This window comes from Numida meleagris, chromosome 2, assembly GCF_002078875.1.
Source record: "Numida meleagris isolate 19003 breed g44 Domestic line chromosome 2, NumMel1.0, whole genome shotgun sequence".
In the NCBI taxonomy this organism is placed as follows: domain Eukaryota; kingdom Metazoa; phylum Chordata; class Aves; order Galliformes; family Numididae; genus Numida; species Numida meleagris.
In genome coordinates this window covers 97,536,685-97,552,933 of record NC_034410.1, presented here as the reverse complement: position 1 = coordinate 97,552,933, position 16,249 = coordinate 97,536,685, and the positions used below count along the sequence as shown (strand labels likewise).

The following is a 16,249-nucleotide window of genomic DNA, read 5'->3' as shown; positions in this document are numbered from 1 at the left end:
TTGGTAATTCTATTTGCAGTATTCTTTATTGTTTTTTTCTTCCATGTTCAGACTGAGGTTACAGTAACACACCGATTAGTGTGTTAGAAATGTTGAAGGCAGTTTACATTGATTAGATAGATTTTCACAATGGCTCTTGCAAAAGGCAGTTTTCAAGGGCAGGCATAGTAAAATGTTTTTTAAAATTGTGTTACTTGAAAACTGGACGTAATTCTCAGTGATTGAAGCTGACAGAAGAGGAAAAGATGATGGCAAATATATTCTCTGGTGGCATGCTGTCATCCACAAATGTTTTTAGTGACCAAAGCAATGACTGAAGTATGAAGTGCTTATTGCGGACGTTGGGTTGCCATCAGTGAAATCATCTACCACTGCTCACCAACACTTAGGCTGATCTATTACTTACAGGTGATGTATTTTCAGTGATAAAAGCTCTTCTCAAAATGACCAGAAGATTAAAAAAAAAAGTTGTTTCATAGCATGGACCACATCTGCAGATTTCCTTATTCTAACAGTCCAATGACCCTTCCTTCTCAATTCCTTAATAATTCAAATTCTCAGTTATCAGCAAAATGAGTGCGATGATTTCACTTTTTTTGTTTCAAAATACATTTGATGCTTTTAAGTAACAAGAACATCCTCAAGTGCCAGGTATTTTGAAGATCTGAATAATGAAAAACCAATGAAGTGACAGATTTACTGACCTTATGAATCTTGCAGTTTTCATTCATTAAATGAGTCTGAAGATCCTTGTCCTGCAAACATTTATGGAACTGCTTAAAATATAAGATGCATTTATTAGGGTTTGTGAATGCGAGGAAGAGTCTAACACAACACTAGGATCTTAATGCAGAGTTTAATGGTTGCATTTTTTCCATCTCTAATCTCTGCATATAAACTGTGCAGAGCGGCAGTGAAGTGTGATATATACTCAGGTAAAATGAGTGATGTATCTTCACTATGCAGTTCAGGGCATTTCAGGCATCTAATTTAGATGCAACTCTAAGTATCTATGGTAGAAATGTAACTTTCTTATATAGCTAGTTCTTTTTAGACAAGGACCTCTATTAGAATGTCTATTAGTTGTCTGTTCAGGCCTAAATTAATGTGTATAACTCTGCATGTAGCTTGAAAAAAATTCCAGAGACATTTAAAATTAAATAGGTCAAATTATTCATATTGCTAAAATACATCTCAATCTGATTATTTAGAAATAGCAATGGAAAAATGGGTGTTATCAGTGGAGAAACTTAGAGTCACTCAGGAAAATCAAATACCAATACTGACATCATAAAAAGTCGTACTTTTTAAAAAAGGACTACAGATGAGACTTAAGACTGTTACACAGTGAAATATGTATTTCTTTGTACCTGTGAATAATGTGCTTGTTTATTAAGTAGGCAGAGCAGGAGTTACGATGTCCTTAATTTCTCATTTCTTTGCTTGTCATTTTCTAAATGACATTTTAGGAGACTTCACTGTTGTCACCTAGCAACTATGAAGTATTTTTTTGGAAGAAAGAAATAAATGTACTTTTATATATGTCCCTTCCAATACTTTCTGTTCTTATGAATATTAAATGAGAAAAGGGAATAATTTAAAAAAATCAGTATTTGCAATGATTATCTCCCTCTCTTTTTTGAGATATTGCAGTTATTTTCTAGTCAGAGGGTCACAGTGAATTAGCCCTTGGCAAATATTTAATTTTTAATGGAAACCACTGCAGCACTGAGTTAAAGCAAGTAAAAGCTTCACATTTATCCTAGAAGAATCCTGCTGCTGCATGCATTGACCAGTTCTTATGTTGCATGTTCTGCAGTTCTGTATGTTTGCATTGTTTTCAGAAACAGTGTTCTTTCCTGATTATTGAAATACATTCTAATAACAGAATGACAATAGATGTTGAATACTGAAATGCGTGCCGCAACGACAGCTGGTTTGAAAACTGTTTCATTTTTCACATAAATCATGGGGGCTGGATAGCCAAAATTTTGTGTGATCTGAGTTAAAGAAATATGTATTTTAAATGATTTGAGAAATGTCCTACACTCATTTTCAGTTCTCCATTGCCCTTGGTGGAACGAAGCTGTTTGGGAACGTATTTCTTCCTAATAGTCCGCATTTTTTAGCAACTTCAGGGGATGAAATAGGATGAATAGCCACAAAGATAATGTGTGGGCTGCTGTGCAGCAGCATCCCCAGAGAGTGATATGTCAGAAAAGACATTAAAAAAAATTCTACAATGAAAAACATATTTCTCACAAGTAAGGAAAGATCTTGACAGATCATCTGTTATGAGGTATCTGCTCTGTTCTTTACTTGTGGGACAAATGGGATTTCTCCGTATAATTCATTGTGGATTATCATTCTGTTGCAGTTTGTATAACGGTAGCACATGGGGAATTTAGGAAATGACACTCCAGCTGTCTTTTACAATAACTGTTTCTTTTTATGCTTTCACACCGTAATATCTTTTCCTTCAAATTATCCTCTCTGTACACCTCTCACTGAAATACGTGTGTGTATCCCAAAAAGAGTTTTAAAAAATGGGTCTCAGCATAAACTCTGTTCTCCCTGTGTGATAGATTTTATTTCAGTCACAAACTTGCTGATTAAAAAAAAAAGAATCATCATCATCTACATCTACAGCTCTTTTTCTGTAATACATGTTTGATAAGTAAAGTGAAGTCAATATATAGGAACTGGAAACATAAATCTATCTCCTAGTTTTCATTTTTGATATAGATGTATTCTGACAAACAGTTTCATCTACATTGAAGATATATTATTAGGAGATATTTTATCTGTAGAACTCGTTAAGCTTATCCTTGTTTTCAGAAGTTCCAAACAGGTGGGAGAAATTGAATCCATACATTAGCAGATGAGAAGCAGATGAGCTGCCCAGATAAGTGCATTGCATGTTGTGTATCTTTCCTGTGTTCAGTACCGTAAAAATGTTTCCCAGTTGTCTCCAGAGATTTAGTCTAATCGATTGGTTTAAAATAATTTTGTAAAAGTTCATGACTCTGGGACAGGGAGAAGCAGGAAGTCTCTGGAAGTGTATCTGGCTCCTCCATATTTCAAGGTGTATGCTCGGAAGCTGTATCAGCAGGACTCTTTCTCTGTAATTAAACTCATTACCACTTGCTACGTAATGTCTTCTGTGAAATAGTCTCTAGCAGAGGGACTGCAAGGAAACTAGAATTCTCTGTATTTTAGCTACCTGAAAGGCAAAATCCTGAAGAAGATAGCCAAGTTTTGGATAAAATGAACAATTTAGTTTTTTGTTCTACCTTTTGAGGCTTTGTTGCTGAACATTTCCATTTCATCTTGATTGTGTTTAATCAGTCATCTCCCAGTGCTGTCTGAGAATAGAATCATAGAATCATAGAATGGCTTGGGTTGGAAGGGACCTCAAGGATCATCAAGTTGCAAACCCCCTGCCACTGGCAGGGCCACCAACCTCCAGAGAGTGAACTTTGCAAGAAACTGTGGCATTGGTCGCTGTCTTTGCCCATGGAGATCAATTCCTTATTCAGTGTACCCTGATTTATTGCAAGAATATTTTCCATCTAGCCTGAGCTGAGATGGCTGTGGATTTGAATGTCTTGCTCAAGACACCACTGGCCAATAAATAATCAAATCATCATTGACATGTTTTTCGCAAACAGAAAGAAAATTATAAATCATCTTAAGATTAAAAGCATTTAAATTCTCTATCCTGGTAGGTAACTGCATTTTTCAGAGCTGTATCCAAAAGCAATATCCCATCATTAAGAAAAATAACCATTTCAATTTGCAAACTTTGAAAAATTTTCTAAAGAAGTGCAGAAAACTATGGAGCAAACAAACTGAAGACATTTGACATGGCCTCTGATTTTCTCATGTTATTCTGTCCAAACTTCTTAGAAGTAATTCACGTATTTCCAGTTTTCAATTCATAAGTTGGGAACCATCAATTTAGAGAAAATAGTAAAAGAAAATTTGTTTTAGACGTCAAGTGTCTCCATGTTTCATTGACTTCAGAAAGGGATCAAGGGTTTATTTTTACTTTTATGCTCTTTAATAATGGAATCGTTGGGTTTGAACAATAATGCATTTCAGGTATGAGGGCAAAGGACAGCATCCTCTATTTCATGGACGTTATCTATTTTAAACCACTCAGAAAATGTTGAGGTCCTGTGAGAGGCCCAGGCTTCTTGATGTTTTACCTTAGCTTGGGACTTTGCCATTTCTGACTTCTGATACCAAAAAAGTAAATGATGTGCTTTCATGTTCCTCTTGAATCAAAGTTTAAATCGTATTGATCATTCCAGTGAAAAGATCAAAACGTGAGTTAGGGCTAGCCATTGTCCTGGTAGAATTCTGCTGGTTCACTTGGCAGTTAAATATTTTTACTCCACAGCGAGTATTTCAGTATGAAATGATAGAATACATCTACGTTGACTTGAGTTAGAGACAGTGTGAAAATCAAGAAATTATGCAAATGCATGTGTCACAAACTTAGATGCTGCCCATATGCTAGATTGTGTGCTTCATTAGTGCATATACATATTTTTAGAACTTTAAACTTTCTCATTTTTATTGAATTTATTAGCTACAGCGCAAAGGTTGGGTGAATACTAGATAGATTATATCATTCACAAAATCGTGTCATTTTTATTCTCTGGCAGAAAATCACCTTGGTGGTATAAGCTGTGTTTTCAAAAAGACATATACATGCTAGATTAATCCACCTTTGTTTAATGCCTATACGTGTTTCAATACATGAACTATCTGCCAAGAACTAACTAAAACCCGTGGGTATGTCAAAAATAAAACCTATTTGTACAGTGTATAATTCTGCACTGAAGTACTGCAACTCCAGCACTGGTGATGGAGCTCTTTCAGCTTCATCTATGTGAATGAGGAGAGGAGAACTATCCAGAGAATCTGGATAGCACAAGTTGAAGACTATCTGTGTTGCAAGCATGCAACTTTTGAGAGGTTCACTAACACTTCACATGCAAATAATTCTTCACGTTGTTATGCAAATTATTTCATGTCAAATTTTTGATAACTTTTGGAGCTGTGCATAAATACCATTTAAATAGGAGAACTATATTTTTGCTCAAGAAAAGAATCAACTAAACGGCACTTTAAACAACAATATCCATGAGAACTGTTTGCCCTTCTCCTTGGTTTATCCATAAGCTAACTTGCTGCATGCATTTCTTAATGTCACTTTCCTTCCTTTTCCTTTTTTAGAGTTTCTTTGAAGGACAGTCTGCACCGTGGGATTCAGCTAAGAAAGATGAGAACAGAATGAAAAATAGATACGGGAATATCATTGCATGTAAGTGTTGACAACATAATTGTGCGCTGTGTTAACTTGTCTTCAGAACTGGATAAGAGTGGTCACCAGCCTCTTGCTTGCATCAGGCCCATATTGCTTTTCTCTGATTAATAACATAAAAGTGAGGGAAGAAGTTATATTTTTTTGAGAAAACTGTCAGATCTAATGTATTTTCTCCACTATCCTACTGTATCCTGTGATCAACATTTGGTTAATGTAAATTAACATCCTTAACCACTGCTCAGCTCTGACAGCTCCCAGACTGCTCCTGGCAACTTAGAGGAAGAAAGGTCATGGTCTCATGGGTTAATTTCTTGACATTGGGTTCTGGGTGTTGAAGGAATGCGCGATACTGCCACTTAAATATTCCTTGATAACTGAGGCAGACATTTAAAGTTACCCTATTAACAGACTCTAGGGAAAAGGACAGAATGCATTTGTTTTACTAAAAACTGGTAAGCTGCGTGAAGATTAGATATACCAGATAATATTAGATAATCCAAAAGCCTTAGTGGATGGTCATTTGTTTTGGTGAGTGACCCCTAAATCTGGTATTATGAGATTGCCAAACACTGTGGCAAAAGATGCTGTAAATGAACACCAAGTCAGAAAAGAATATACAGTTTACTGAAAAAGAAAATGAAACTTTCTAGAGAAATGTGAATATCCAGATAAGCTGGAGCATATGTAAAAGGTGTTAACTAGACCTAGTTTTACTTGCTTCTCTGCAAGCTATCTTTAATGTGTAACAAACATTATTATGAGAGGACATAGAAATACATTAGATAGCTATCACCATTTAAGTATAAATACTGAAGGTGCAAAAAAGAATACCAAAGTACATTCTCTAGCTTTACATTTACTCTTCCTTTGTGATCTTCTATTTCCAGTCCAAGCCTGTGACAATAGGTTTTTTAGTCACTATTTAGCTTTGTTGTCCCCTCTTTAATGTCACTTGATCCATTACCTTTCACTTTGATTCCCTTTGGCTGAAGTAAACAGAAGACTTGTAGTACTCTATGTCTGAGCAGAGGAAATGATGAGTAGTAAAGGGAAAACAAGTAAAAGATATTAGATACACAAATCAATGGCAATTACAAGTAATACTGAATGCTGTCTGAGAGGGCCAATGTTACTCTGATCGTTTGGATCTCAATTTTCTTTTCATGTCATCAGTATTTAGCAAACAGAAGGAGTTAGCTGGAACTGTTATCAGTAACATTTCCTATGTATGTTGCTATGAAAACATAAATAATGCAAATTAAAATTCACTAGAGTTAAGGGCAGTATCTTAAGAGAAGCTGAAACTGCCCACAGTTTGTCATCTGTTAAAGAGATGTATGGAAATGGAGTAACTAACTGTTTAATTACACTGTATAGTTTTCTGCTAATAAATGATTGCTTGGCTTCAAGTCTGAGAGTACAGTTTCAGCAGTCCGCTTTTGAAAATTCATCCCACAGAGCTGTTTGAAGTATTGACTTTAGCTTTTAAAACATTTTACTAAATTGCCTTTTTATACTGTGTTTAAAGAAGTAAAAATACTATAGATGGTTTAGATGCCATCAATTATATGATTATAGTGAAATGTTTTCTTTTCTGTAAAAAGTTTAATGTAATTTTTTCCATCCATTTATCCTCTTTGTTTAAATTTTCCCCAAGACACTATTGTTACATTATTACTTGTAGTCGTTATTGTTCTCTGAGGGAACTAAAACAAAAGCACCAAGCTGCCAGCAATGTATGAGCTTGTCAAAATGGCAACATGCTTTACATTACCCAAGTGATATGCATTTAATTGGCTGCAAGCATACCTTACCCTCTGTGTGAAAGTAGCTACAGCTTGTGAGCCTCTGTATCAGCAAGCTGAATCATGACCACAGTCCAATCACCTGCACAAAATGTGTTTCTTCTTTATTGAACACAAAAGGCTTTGTGCTTTCTCATTAACAAATAAAAACAGCATGAATCTGCTAGCAGAATCTTTTTAAGTCAAGAAATATTCGGTGTCAGTTTTAATAGTGCAGGATTATGCATAGAATTTGTTAAAATTCATTGCTTTTCCTCAGGAGAGATCTTGAGGTAATTTCACGATGAGAGGGGTTACGTATTTATTTTTACCTAACCCAGGATTGACTCAATGAAAAGAGAACATTGATCACAGCTTTTAAAAACAGCTAAAGATTTTAGCTGAGACATTTCTAAAAGGCTTGATTTGTGAAGAATTAGCAAGGCATGTCCCAAAAAAAGTGTCATTGGTTAGGCATGCTAGTCATCTGGCTACTCGAGGGGCTTGTTAGAGATCACAGTCTGCAGACTGGCGTATACGAGTTGTTGGTAATGTGAGGGAAGCAAGAATAAAATGCTTGTAATCATTACCTATTATCACTTTTTACAAAGACAATTAGATTCTCATTTTAACATAACTCATTTTGAAGTGATCAGTGCAAAATTAAATTTGATAGAGGGGTAACAATGAGCTGGAAAAGAGAATATTCAAAAACTGCAGAAAATTGTTAAGAGCAAGCTGAAGTATATAGGAACAAAATACCTTCCAAATCTAGACAATTAACCTAGAGGCTATAGGTGGATTGTATACGTTGGAAGGATATGTGGCTTCTGTACCACTTAGGCTTATACTTGTGGTAAACACAGGTATACATGCAGACAAACGTTTTTGTTGACTGAAGAAAGTTTTCTGGTTAAGAAGTGTTGCTACACAGCATGGAGTTGACTGAAGTTCTCAAAGAAATTTAAAAAAAAGTTGCTCCAGCTCCACAGCATGTAAATGGATATTGAACTGTCCATTATTTCCAGAGTTCCTAGAAACTTCAGTGAAAATGCAGGACATATGTGAGAATAAAAAAGGGCAAAAAGATTAGATGATGATATAGTTATAAAGTAACTTATTTAGTTTTGTGAAATCTGAAGCATAAATAATTGCAAGGAAAGAATAAATACATGAAATAATAATATAGCAGAAAAAGTAAAGACACCAACGTGCTATGTATCAGTCTAAAAGAAGTAACAGACAGTCATTTTTTTAAGGTGTTGCTTAATGGAAAATTTAAGCTTGGTGTGTCCAATATGTAGCTCAGCAATGTGCAAGTCATCAAAGACAGAACTTAGTTGCCTAAATACAGACATTCAGTGCCATTTCAAGTGACCTAGGACATCTGTGCAGACCAAAAAATGTGACACAGTTCCCAAAAGACGGTTGTACTCTTCCATACTAGCAGCTGAAGGCTGGGCTATGTAAAGTGGCATGAGTACTTGTGTTTGGACAATTGAACCCAATGACCCTAAGTACTTCATGAAATATATAAGTTGACATTTTTATTAGCCTGAGTTTTCTTGGTAAGAATGCTTTTAAGGAAATGATGCATTAAATCATGAAAATATGGATGAAGATATACCATGAGTCCAAGCAAGCTTGACTTCTAGAGTCTGTTGACTTCGGTAGAAGTTGGATCAGGTCCCAAAACGATAAAAGCAGCAACCATATCCAAAGATCAGAAAGTTCCTAATGTACTATCTTAAGTAAGATGGACTTTCAGAATTACGGGCCTTTGAGCTGAAGCTCTGCTCTAAGAAAACTGATAAATAGCTTAATTACGCAGAGAATAGAATGGCACTTGTGTAGCTAGATTAGGTCAGACAATGATAGGTTATGCAATGGAACATCACATCTCTAGAAATTTTTAGTCTTGGAAAAGTGAATAAAAAAGCTGAAAAGGATTACCTGATTAACTTAATTGATTTTTTCCAACATCCTTGGAAAAACTCATTCTTAAAGACTTTTGGGTGAAGTAATCACAACAGACTAGCAAAATATTAGCTGTGCAGCAGCTAGGGCTGGAAAGCTGTGAAATATATATTTACAGCTATGCCCTTGCTGTCTTCCAAGGGAATCTCAGGGAAAACTAGACTCTGAGATATGTAGTCACTGAGACTTGGACCATAAAAGGTTGAAATCACAAATTTGCCTCTTCCTTTCCTACTCATCCATTAGAAAACCTTTTTACTTGTCATTCTAAAACAATGTTATTTTAAGAACCACTTGGCCTCTCTTTCCTCCTCCACACTGTGGGCAATTATGCTACTTCTTCAGAAGCAGTTTATAAGCTACTTCATGTTCTTTCATTAGTTTTTGTTATTTGATAGGATTTTTTGTAAGTTGAAAAAAATTAGCTGTTGAAAACATGGGTGGCAAATTTCTCTTGTGCTCTAGGGCTCATTTACATTTACAAGAAAATAATGATAATCAGTAAGTCAGTTGTAAGTCAGATAGCAAGTGGCCTTCAGAAACAGTAATATATAGGTGTCTAATCAGCACAGGTAGCTAGTAAATAAAGCAGTGGTAAAGTGACAGTTTACTATGTCTCCATCTTTGAGGTGATTGACATCATGCCCTTAAATGTCTTCAGAGTATTGTTTTATCAACAACCTGTGCAGATTCTGGAACAGCAATTGTGTTTAGTCACTTTTGTACCAAGAGAAGCATATTCCAAATTCTCAAAGAAGAAAAAGCCCTGCCAATTTACTGAGATTCCTTTATGGGGGGGGGATGTAGCCTCTAGCACTTCTTAATCACTGCTGTGGCATCCGAAAGAAAATGAGGCAGCTGACAGGAAATAAATTCATGTCCTGGAGTTTTGGATTGGGATTTGGAAATATGATTTGGAAGTGTTTGCTAATGGGTAGAATTCCTGGATAGATACAGATGGCAACCATGGAGCAAACTTCAGTGACAAAGTCATTATCAGACTGCTTGGGTTTTATTATTACTTTATTTTGCTTTCTCTTTTATGGAAACATAATGAGTTTTTGTTAGAGACTGTGAGTTGACAGTATGTCACATGGAAGAATTTAAGGTTATTTTGAGTACTGGCATAAACATTTCCAAATAACTAAACCATAGAAAACTTAATTATTGAGCCTACAAAAGGTATGATGGTGTTATCAAGGCAAAGAAAAATAATTGCAAAGGATTGCACATTAGAAATATTTAAGGCATTCAGATTGAAAATGAGAAGGGATTTGGAAAGCCTTATGAATGACCAATGTTAAGATTAAATGTAGATACAATATATTAATGGACAAAAAAAAACAACTGTGAACTTGCCAACAATAAGATATTACTTTTACTTTAACGTCAGATTTTGATGTCGTATTCATTTCTGAATGTCTTTAATTACCTTATTTTTCTCTCCATTGTTCCTGTTTTAGATGATCATTCTCGAGTGAGATTGCAGCCCATTGAAGGAGAAACAAACTCCGATTACATCAATGGAAATTATATTGATGTGCGTATACTGATATAGTCAACAAACGTAGCATTGTGTTCTAAGGGGCTGCTTTTACTATTCTCATGCTATTCATAATTTAGCAGCTAATATCAGCTGCTAAACGTTGTTGGAAGGTACCGTCTTTGGAAACTAGGTGTACACTAAAGGAAAAAAAGTAGTTTTGGTGGTTTTGTCAATAGGCAAATGAAAGGGGCTATTTCTTTAAACTGCCAATAGACTGAAACTTTGCCAGCAATGCTGTATGGCTACTTTGCTTGCTAGTGCTTATCTGGGCTAACAAAATGTTATTTTCACTTTCTGTCAACAGCTTGGCGTCATTCCACATTTAAAAGAAAGCTGTTTGCATATTAATGTGACAAAACTCTGTAATGCCTAATGCAGGGATTTGCAATCTCTTGTCATCTCTGTACTTTTAAGTTGCCTTCAAAGTATATTCTGCAGCTGTTAACCAGTACTTCCAATGCAAGCAAGACATTTCATTAAATATGTAGGATGTTTAATTATTGAAGGTGGCTTCTTTGTTCATTCTGCATCATGTTAACTTAATGTTTTACATTAGAATAAATTCTTTAAGAGACAAGGTGGTTTTGGTTGAAAGAATGAACTCAAAAGTAGAATTGAAAATCATTACAAAGTCAATACTGTCTAAAGTAATAAATCTACGGATAGCAAAGACAATTATTTTATTATTTGCATGAAGTGCTAGATGTTTGGCTAAGTAAAACAGGCGTCACTTTATAAGAAACAGCATCTGCTTAAGATCTCTAGTTACATCTAAGAAAATGGTGTCACAGTTTGCAGTTCAAATTTAGCAACCAATGTAAAACAGGAAGGTATGAGATGTTTTTCTCAGAATAAGGAGGGGCTAGAGCTGCACAAGAAAAGTAGGTTTCTTCAGCTTAAACAATCTGAAGTCTGAAGTTGTAACAGTCTGAGGATAAGTCCTATTGATGTTTGTTAGTATGTTCAATAAGTATTAAGTGAAGCTTAGACTTCTGCTCAGTCCCTTGCTGTTTGAAAGAATAGCACATTCACCAGGAGCTAACAGCACATGTGGAAATTCAGTAACACAACCCACTAAACTCTGAGAGGAGTAATCTCTGAAGGGAATCCCTCTGAAGGGAGCCATAGAAAGAAAGTGAAAGTTCACACTGAGGAGCTAGATTTGAATGCACTTTGAAACTTTTTCCAAAATTCAGGATTGTTCTTGTTTTAGGCTAGTAGCGTGTTCTTGGGTTTAAAATGCTAAAAGATGCAAGGAATTTGTACCATACAGTTTTATTGGAAATACTGGTAAGAAAGCAGCATAGCAACCTTTTATTGCTTATGGAAATAGAAGAGGGATGGAGAGAATCATAGAATCATAGAATGGTTTGAGTTGGAAGGGACCTTTAAGATCATCGAGTTCCAACCCCTCTGGAGGGACCTTCTAGACCAGGTTGCTCAAAGCCCCATCCAGCCTGGCCTTGAGTGCTTCAAGGGAGGGGGCATCCACAACCTCTCTGGGCAACCCATTACCAGTATCTCACTACCCTCACAGTATAGAATTTCTTCATGATATCTAGTCTAAATCTACCCTCTTCCAGTTTAAAACCATTTCCCCTCATCCTGTCACTACATACCCTTATAAAATATGGTCCTTTATGAAATAATGAGTGAGAACAAAAACATTATTTCCCTCATTCTCAGCAGGTGGCTTCATTGCAAAGCTAGGAGGCTTGCAGACATATTCCAAAGACAACTTGACCATAAAACACAGCATTTTTTGTTTATAATCTTGCTAGTCAGGATTCTTTTGGAAGTGTTTGTTTTTCTACTACAAAAGCAGCTGCTATTTTTCTTTTGCATGGGGTTATTGTTGCTGTGTTGTCAGAATAAACATCTCAAGGAGAGAATTTCACAAACATTATGAAGTTTTCTTGGATAAAAGAGAAGGAGGCAGTATTTATTCTGTATTTTTCCCCATGCTTAATTTCTTCACTGGGAAACTGAAGCATTTAATCTCAGCCACTAGGGATACTAGGTAGCACACCACAGAAAAAAATCAACTCTAGCTGATAGGTACCTGAACAGTTCTCAGTTCACACAATCCCAGATTTTGGTTCAACGACATGTAGCCAATTATGCAATTCATGTTGTGTTTTCTGTAATATTCAAGGTATTTTCAATTGTTTTGAGTCTTTTCCAGCCTTCCATCACTACCAGTCCCTCTTGCTCTTTTACAAAGAAATTGCAGTGACATGCAAGCTTCAGCTCTGATTTCTTTCTTTTGAAGGCTGACAGTGGAATCTAACTGAATCTAATTGAAAGATTAAAACTGGCATAAATGAGTTTATCAACATACTTGTGCATGATCTAAACCTTTGGTGACACTCTCGTAACATCAGAAATTCAAGCACAATAAAAATGGTATTGTTCCCTATTGGCAACCTATTCAATGTTGCAAGAATCCATAGTGTATTAGTCTTTATTGCACAGCCAGCTTAAGTTGCCCTTGTTATCAGAGAAACATTGAATTCCTTTATGTTTTTCTTACTAGAGGTGAAAAAGTATATTCATACTAAACCATTTAGTCAAAGAATTTACCCTCCTTTTTCATGTTCAGAAATATAAATAAATCACAGAGGACAGAGTGAACATTCCCCCACCCTTCCTGGGGCTGAATGCAAATTGAGCAATCTGTAGCTGTTAAAAAAAGGGATAGGCTTTGCACTAAATAGCAATAGCTCGAAGGTATATCTCAGCCTCCATGAGCATCTCACGCCATTAGCTGCAAGTGCTAGAGAGGATTTCATGCTGTTCATTTTCAGCAGATCCAACAAGGGACTTTGAGAACATATTACTTCTGTCCCCTAATGTACAAGGCTGCAACTTTAGTATCTTGCAGAAAACTCATTTGCTTCTTGTTCTTCCTCCCCCTGGTTCTCGCCATACTGGAAAGAATTTTTGCATCTAACACATTACATTCATCATTATGATTTTGACTGAAAATTACTCTAAATGAAGTTTTACTTAAAGCAACATAGACAGGGTACACACTGGTTTTAATTATTTTTTTTCCATTTTCTTTTAGGGTTATCACAGGCCGAATCACTACATTGCTACACAAGGTAAGCATTATTACTCTTTGATTTTGGTTATGTGAAGCTAAGAGGTCAATATTCAGGACAGAGTAGGTTCAATCACTTAAGTAAAAGCAAGAAAACTGAATTGTTATCATCCAGTTATCACGTATGTCAAGTAAGCAATCCTCTACCTTCATGTTCAAATGGGTTTTGGGGTAGAAAAGCTAACTATAACCTTTTAGCAGGAGTTACTCATGTTTAGCATGTTGTTGTTCATGAAAAGGAAATAAGTCACAATAGAAACCCTCAATAAACTTACCAGAGGGACAACAATGACTGGAAGAACTGTTAATACTAGAACTATATTTTCTAGCATTGTTCTTTGATAGCTAGGCTTCAGGTCTTAAAATGGAATACTTTAATTAGCAAGTTTTAGTAGAGTACCCAAAGGCACGTTACTCTGCCAGGGGGGTTCTTCAAGGAGATCTAGAGAGAGAATTTTACAGGACATCTTTTAAAAATCAGCTTGTGAATAGAAGCCTACTCCTTTGTCAACAAACAAGGGAATTTTCAATTTGTTCTCTTCTTCAAATACGTAATTTGCCCATTCTGATGTAGTTCTTACATGTTTCTAAGTCAAGTTTAGTGCGGGATCAGGTGAGAAAGTCTTTTGCTTAATCATATTATCAAACCATATGCCAGTCTCTTGTCTGTGCTTAGATACCATACGTGCGAAAATTTGATTGTTCCTCCACTGCTCAGAGGGAATCTCCTCTTCAGTAGGTTTTCTGTAACAAAGCTTCCTGCATTTTCCAGTGTACCTGAAGTGAGTGAGCTACATCCACATACATTATTTCAAAATGTGCCCAGTCTTATAAGAGTACTAGCTAGAACTAGCTGAGAATAATAAACTTCAAATAATCTTGTTGGATTTAGAGGTGATATAGACTTTTTAATGATGTTTTATCAGGGCAGAGAAAAAGTTGGCTATGTCAAATAAGAGCTCTTACTGTGAATGTGTTTGCCTGCTAAGTAACTCAGCATCTGCAGCCTCCAGTCCCCACTTTTATCAGTGGGAAACTATTTAACCCTGCCATTCTGTACTTCAGCTCTGTACGGTCTCAGATGACTGTTCAGAAGGATGCAAAACCACCTCACCACTATCTTACAGTTTTAGACCAGAATTAAAATTTGAGGTCTTAGAACTTGAGCCATTTAAATGTGCTTCTTCTTCCAGTTCTATAATCCAATCGCTACATCATTCAGTCCACAGTCTTTCTTTATATGAATAAGAAAGAATACTAGGACAAAAACAGAACATATGATTAATTTACTCTGGGCCTTTGCAGCTTCCTCTTCTGAGAAGAAATGACTTGATCCATTTAACCTTTACTTGATGCTATTTTTTTTCACCTGTATCCTGATATGAAAGTATATGTATCTGGCATTTTACTTGCAGTTTGTTTTCATCAGGATGTTCCTCAGATCTTTCTGACAGCTTTCTGTAGACAACTAACATTCCTATCTGAAGCAAGTTTTAATGGTTTTAATGCAGCTTTATTGCTCATCACAATACTTGAATAGCACGTAGAAGCTTGAGGCTTTTGTACTTTAGCTTTTAAAGCCAAGCATTGGATGCAATATCATACTAAAAGTCTAAGCACTAGGTCCAGTAGCAACTCTCAACAGCTTCTTAGTCACACTTATTTTCTGTTATGGTGTCAAGGAGAAGTACCTAGTCAAGGTGAATAAGAAAAGTAGGAACAAGTTGTCTTCCAAGATGTAAAGAAATATGTAACTGTTTCAGCTGTCATTCTTTCATGCAGGTAGATGCCATCATTTTTTTCTGTGTAGACGCAGTTGGGAGCATGTCAGGATACCTAACCACTCCCACAGTGCAATGAGTGACAAACTGACTGACTCTCTTGAGATCATAAAATCTATTTTCAAATGGGCATACAATTTACATCAAATTCAGAAATAACATCAGTGAGTTTTCTGAGGGATTGCCTCTTCAACATCTAATTTTTTAAGGCCAGGTACGAAGTGGATTTGTAGCTCCATTTTGGGGGAAATGAAGAACACTGATCTAAAGAGATTTATGTTCTCCAAGTGGCTCTGATGAAGAGTCATGAGAAAGTTTTTTCCCTTTCTCTGTCTCAGCTTTCCAACCTGCAGAATAGTGTTAAAAATACTCATCTGCTTTATAAAGCTTTCTGCAGTGTCGTGATAGATGCAGCTGTGTCAAGGCTACTTACTGTTATTCTACAGTATTCCAACTTCCTGACAAAGCCTTTGCACAACAGTCTCTGCCTTTTGCAAAAGTGATAAGGTAACTGGGAATAATTTCTGAAACTCCTTTAAAGCTCTGTATTAACTATGAAAGGAGAGGCATTTGTTTCACATTCCCAATAGAGGATGCCTCTTTATGTCTTCCATAGTAGTAAGCCTGTCAGAAGCCGTAGCTTGCAGATATAGCCAAAGATGTTCATGCTGTTTCAGAACACATTTTCGTGTAGATATGTATAAACACATCAATTAA

The 16,249-nt window shown here is 36.0% G+C and overlaps 1 protein-coding gene across 14 annotated transcripts in view; it reads left to right on the top strand.

Moving 5' to 3' along the window:
• The window catches only part of PTPRM (protein tyrosine phosphatase, receptor type M), a 462,428-nt gene that overhangs the window by 394,449 nt on the left and 51,730 nt on the right, over positions 1-16,249 (top strand). For all 14 annotated transcript variants that reach the window (XM_021385886.1, XM_021385885.1, XM_021385884.1 and 11 more), the window contains 3 exons: positions 5,248-5,335; positions 10,563-10,639; positions 13,716-13,752. In XM_021385886.1, coding sequence (XP_021241561.1) covers positions 5,248-5,335; positions 10,563-10,639; positions 13,716-13,752 — 202 coding nt within the window. The remainder of the gene's footprint in view (positions 1-5,247; positions 5,336-10,562; positions 10,640-13,715; positions 13,753-16,249) is intronic.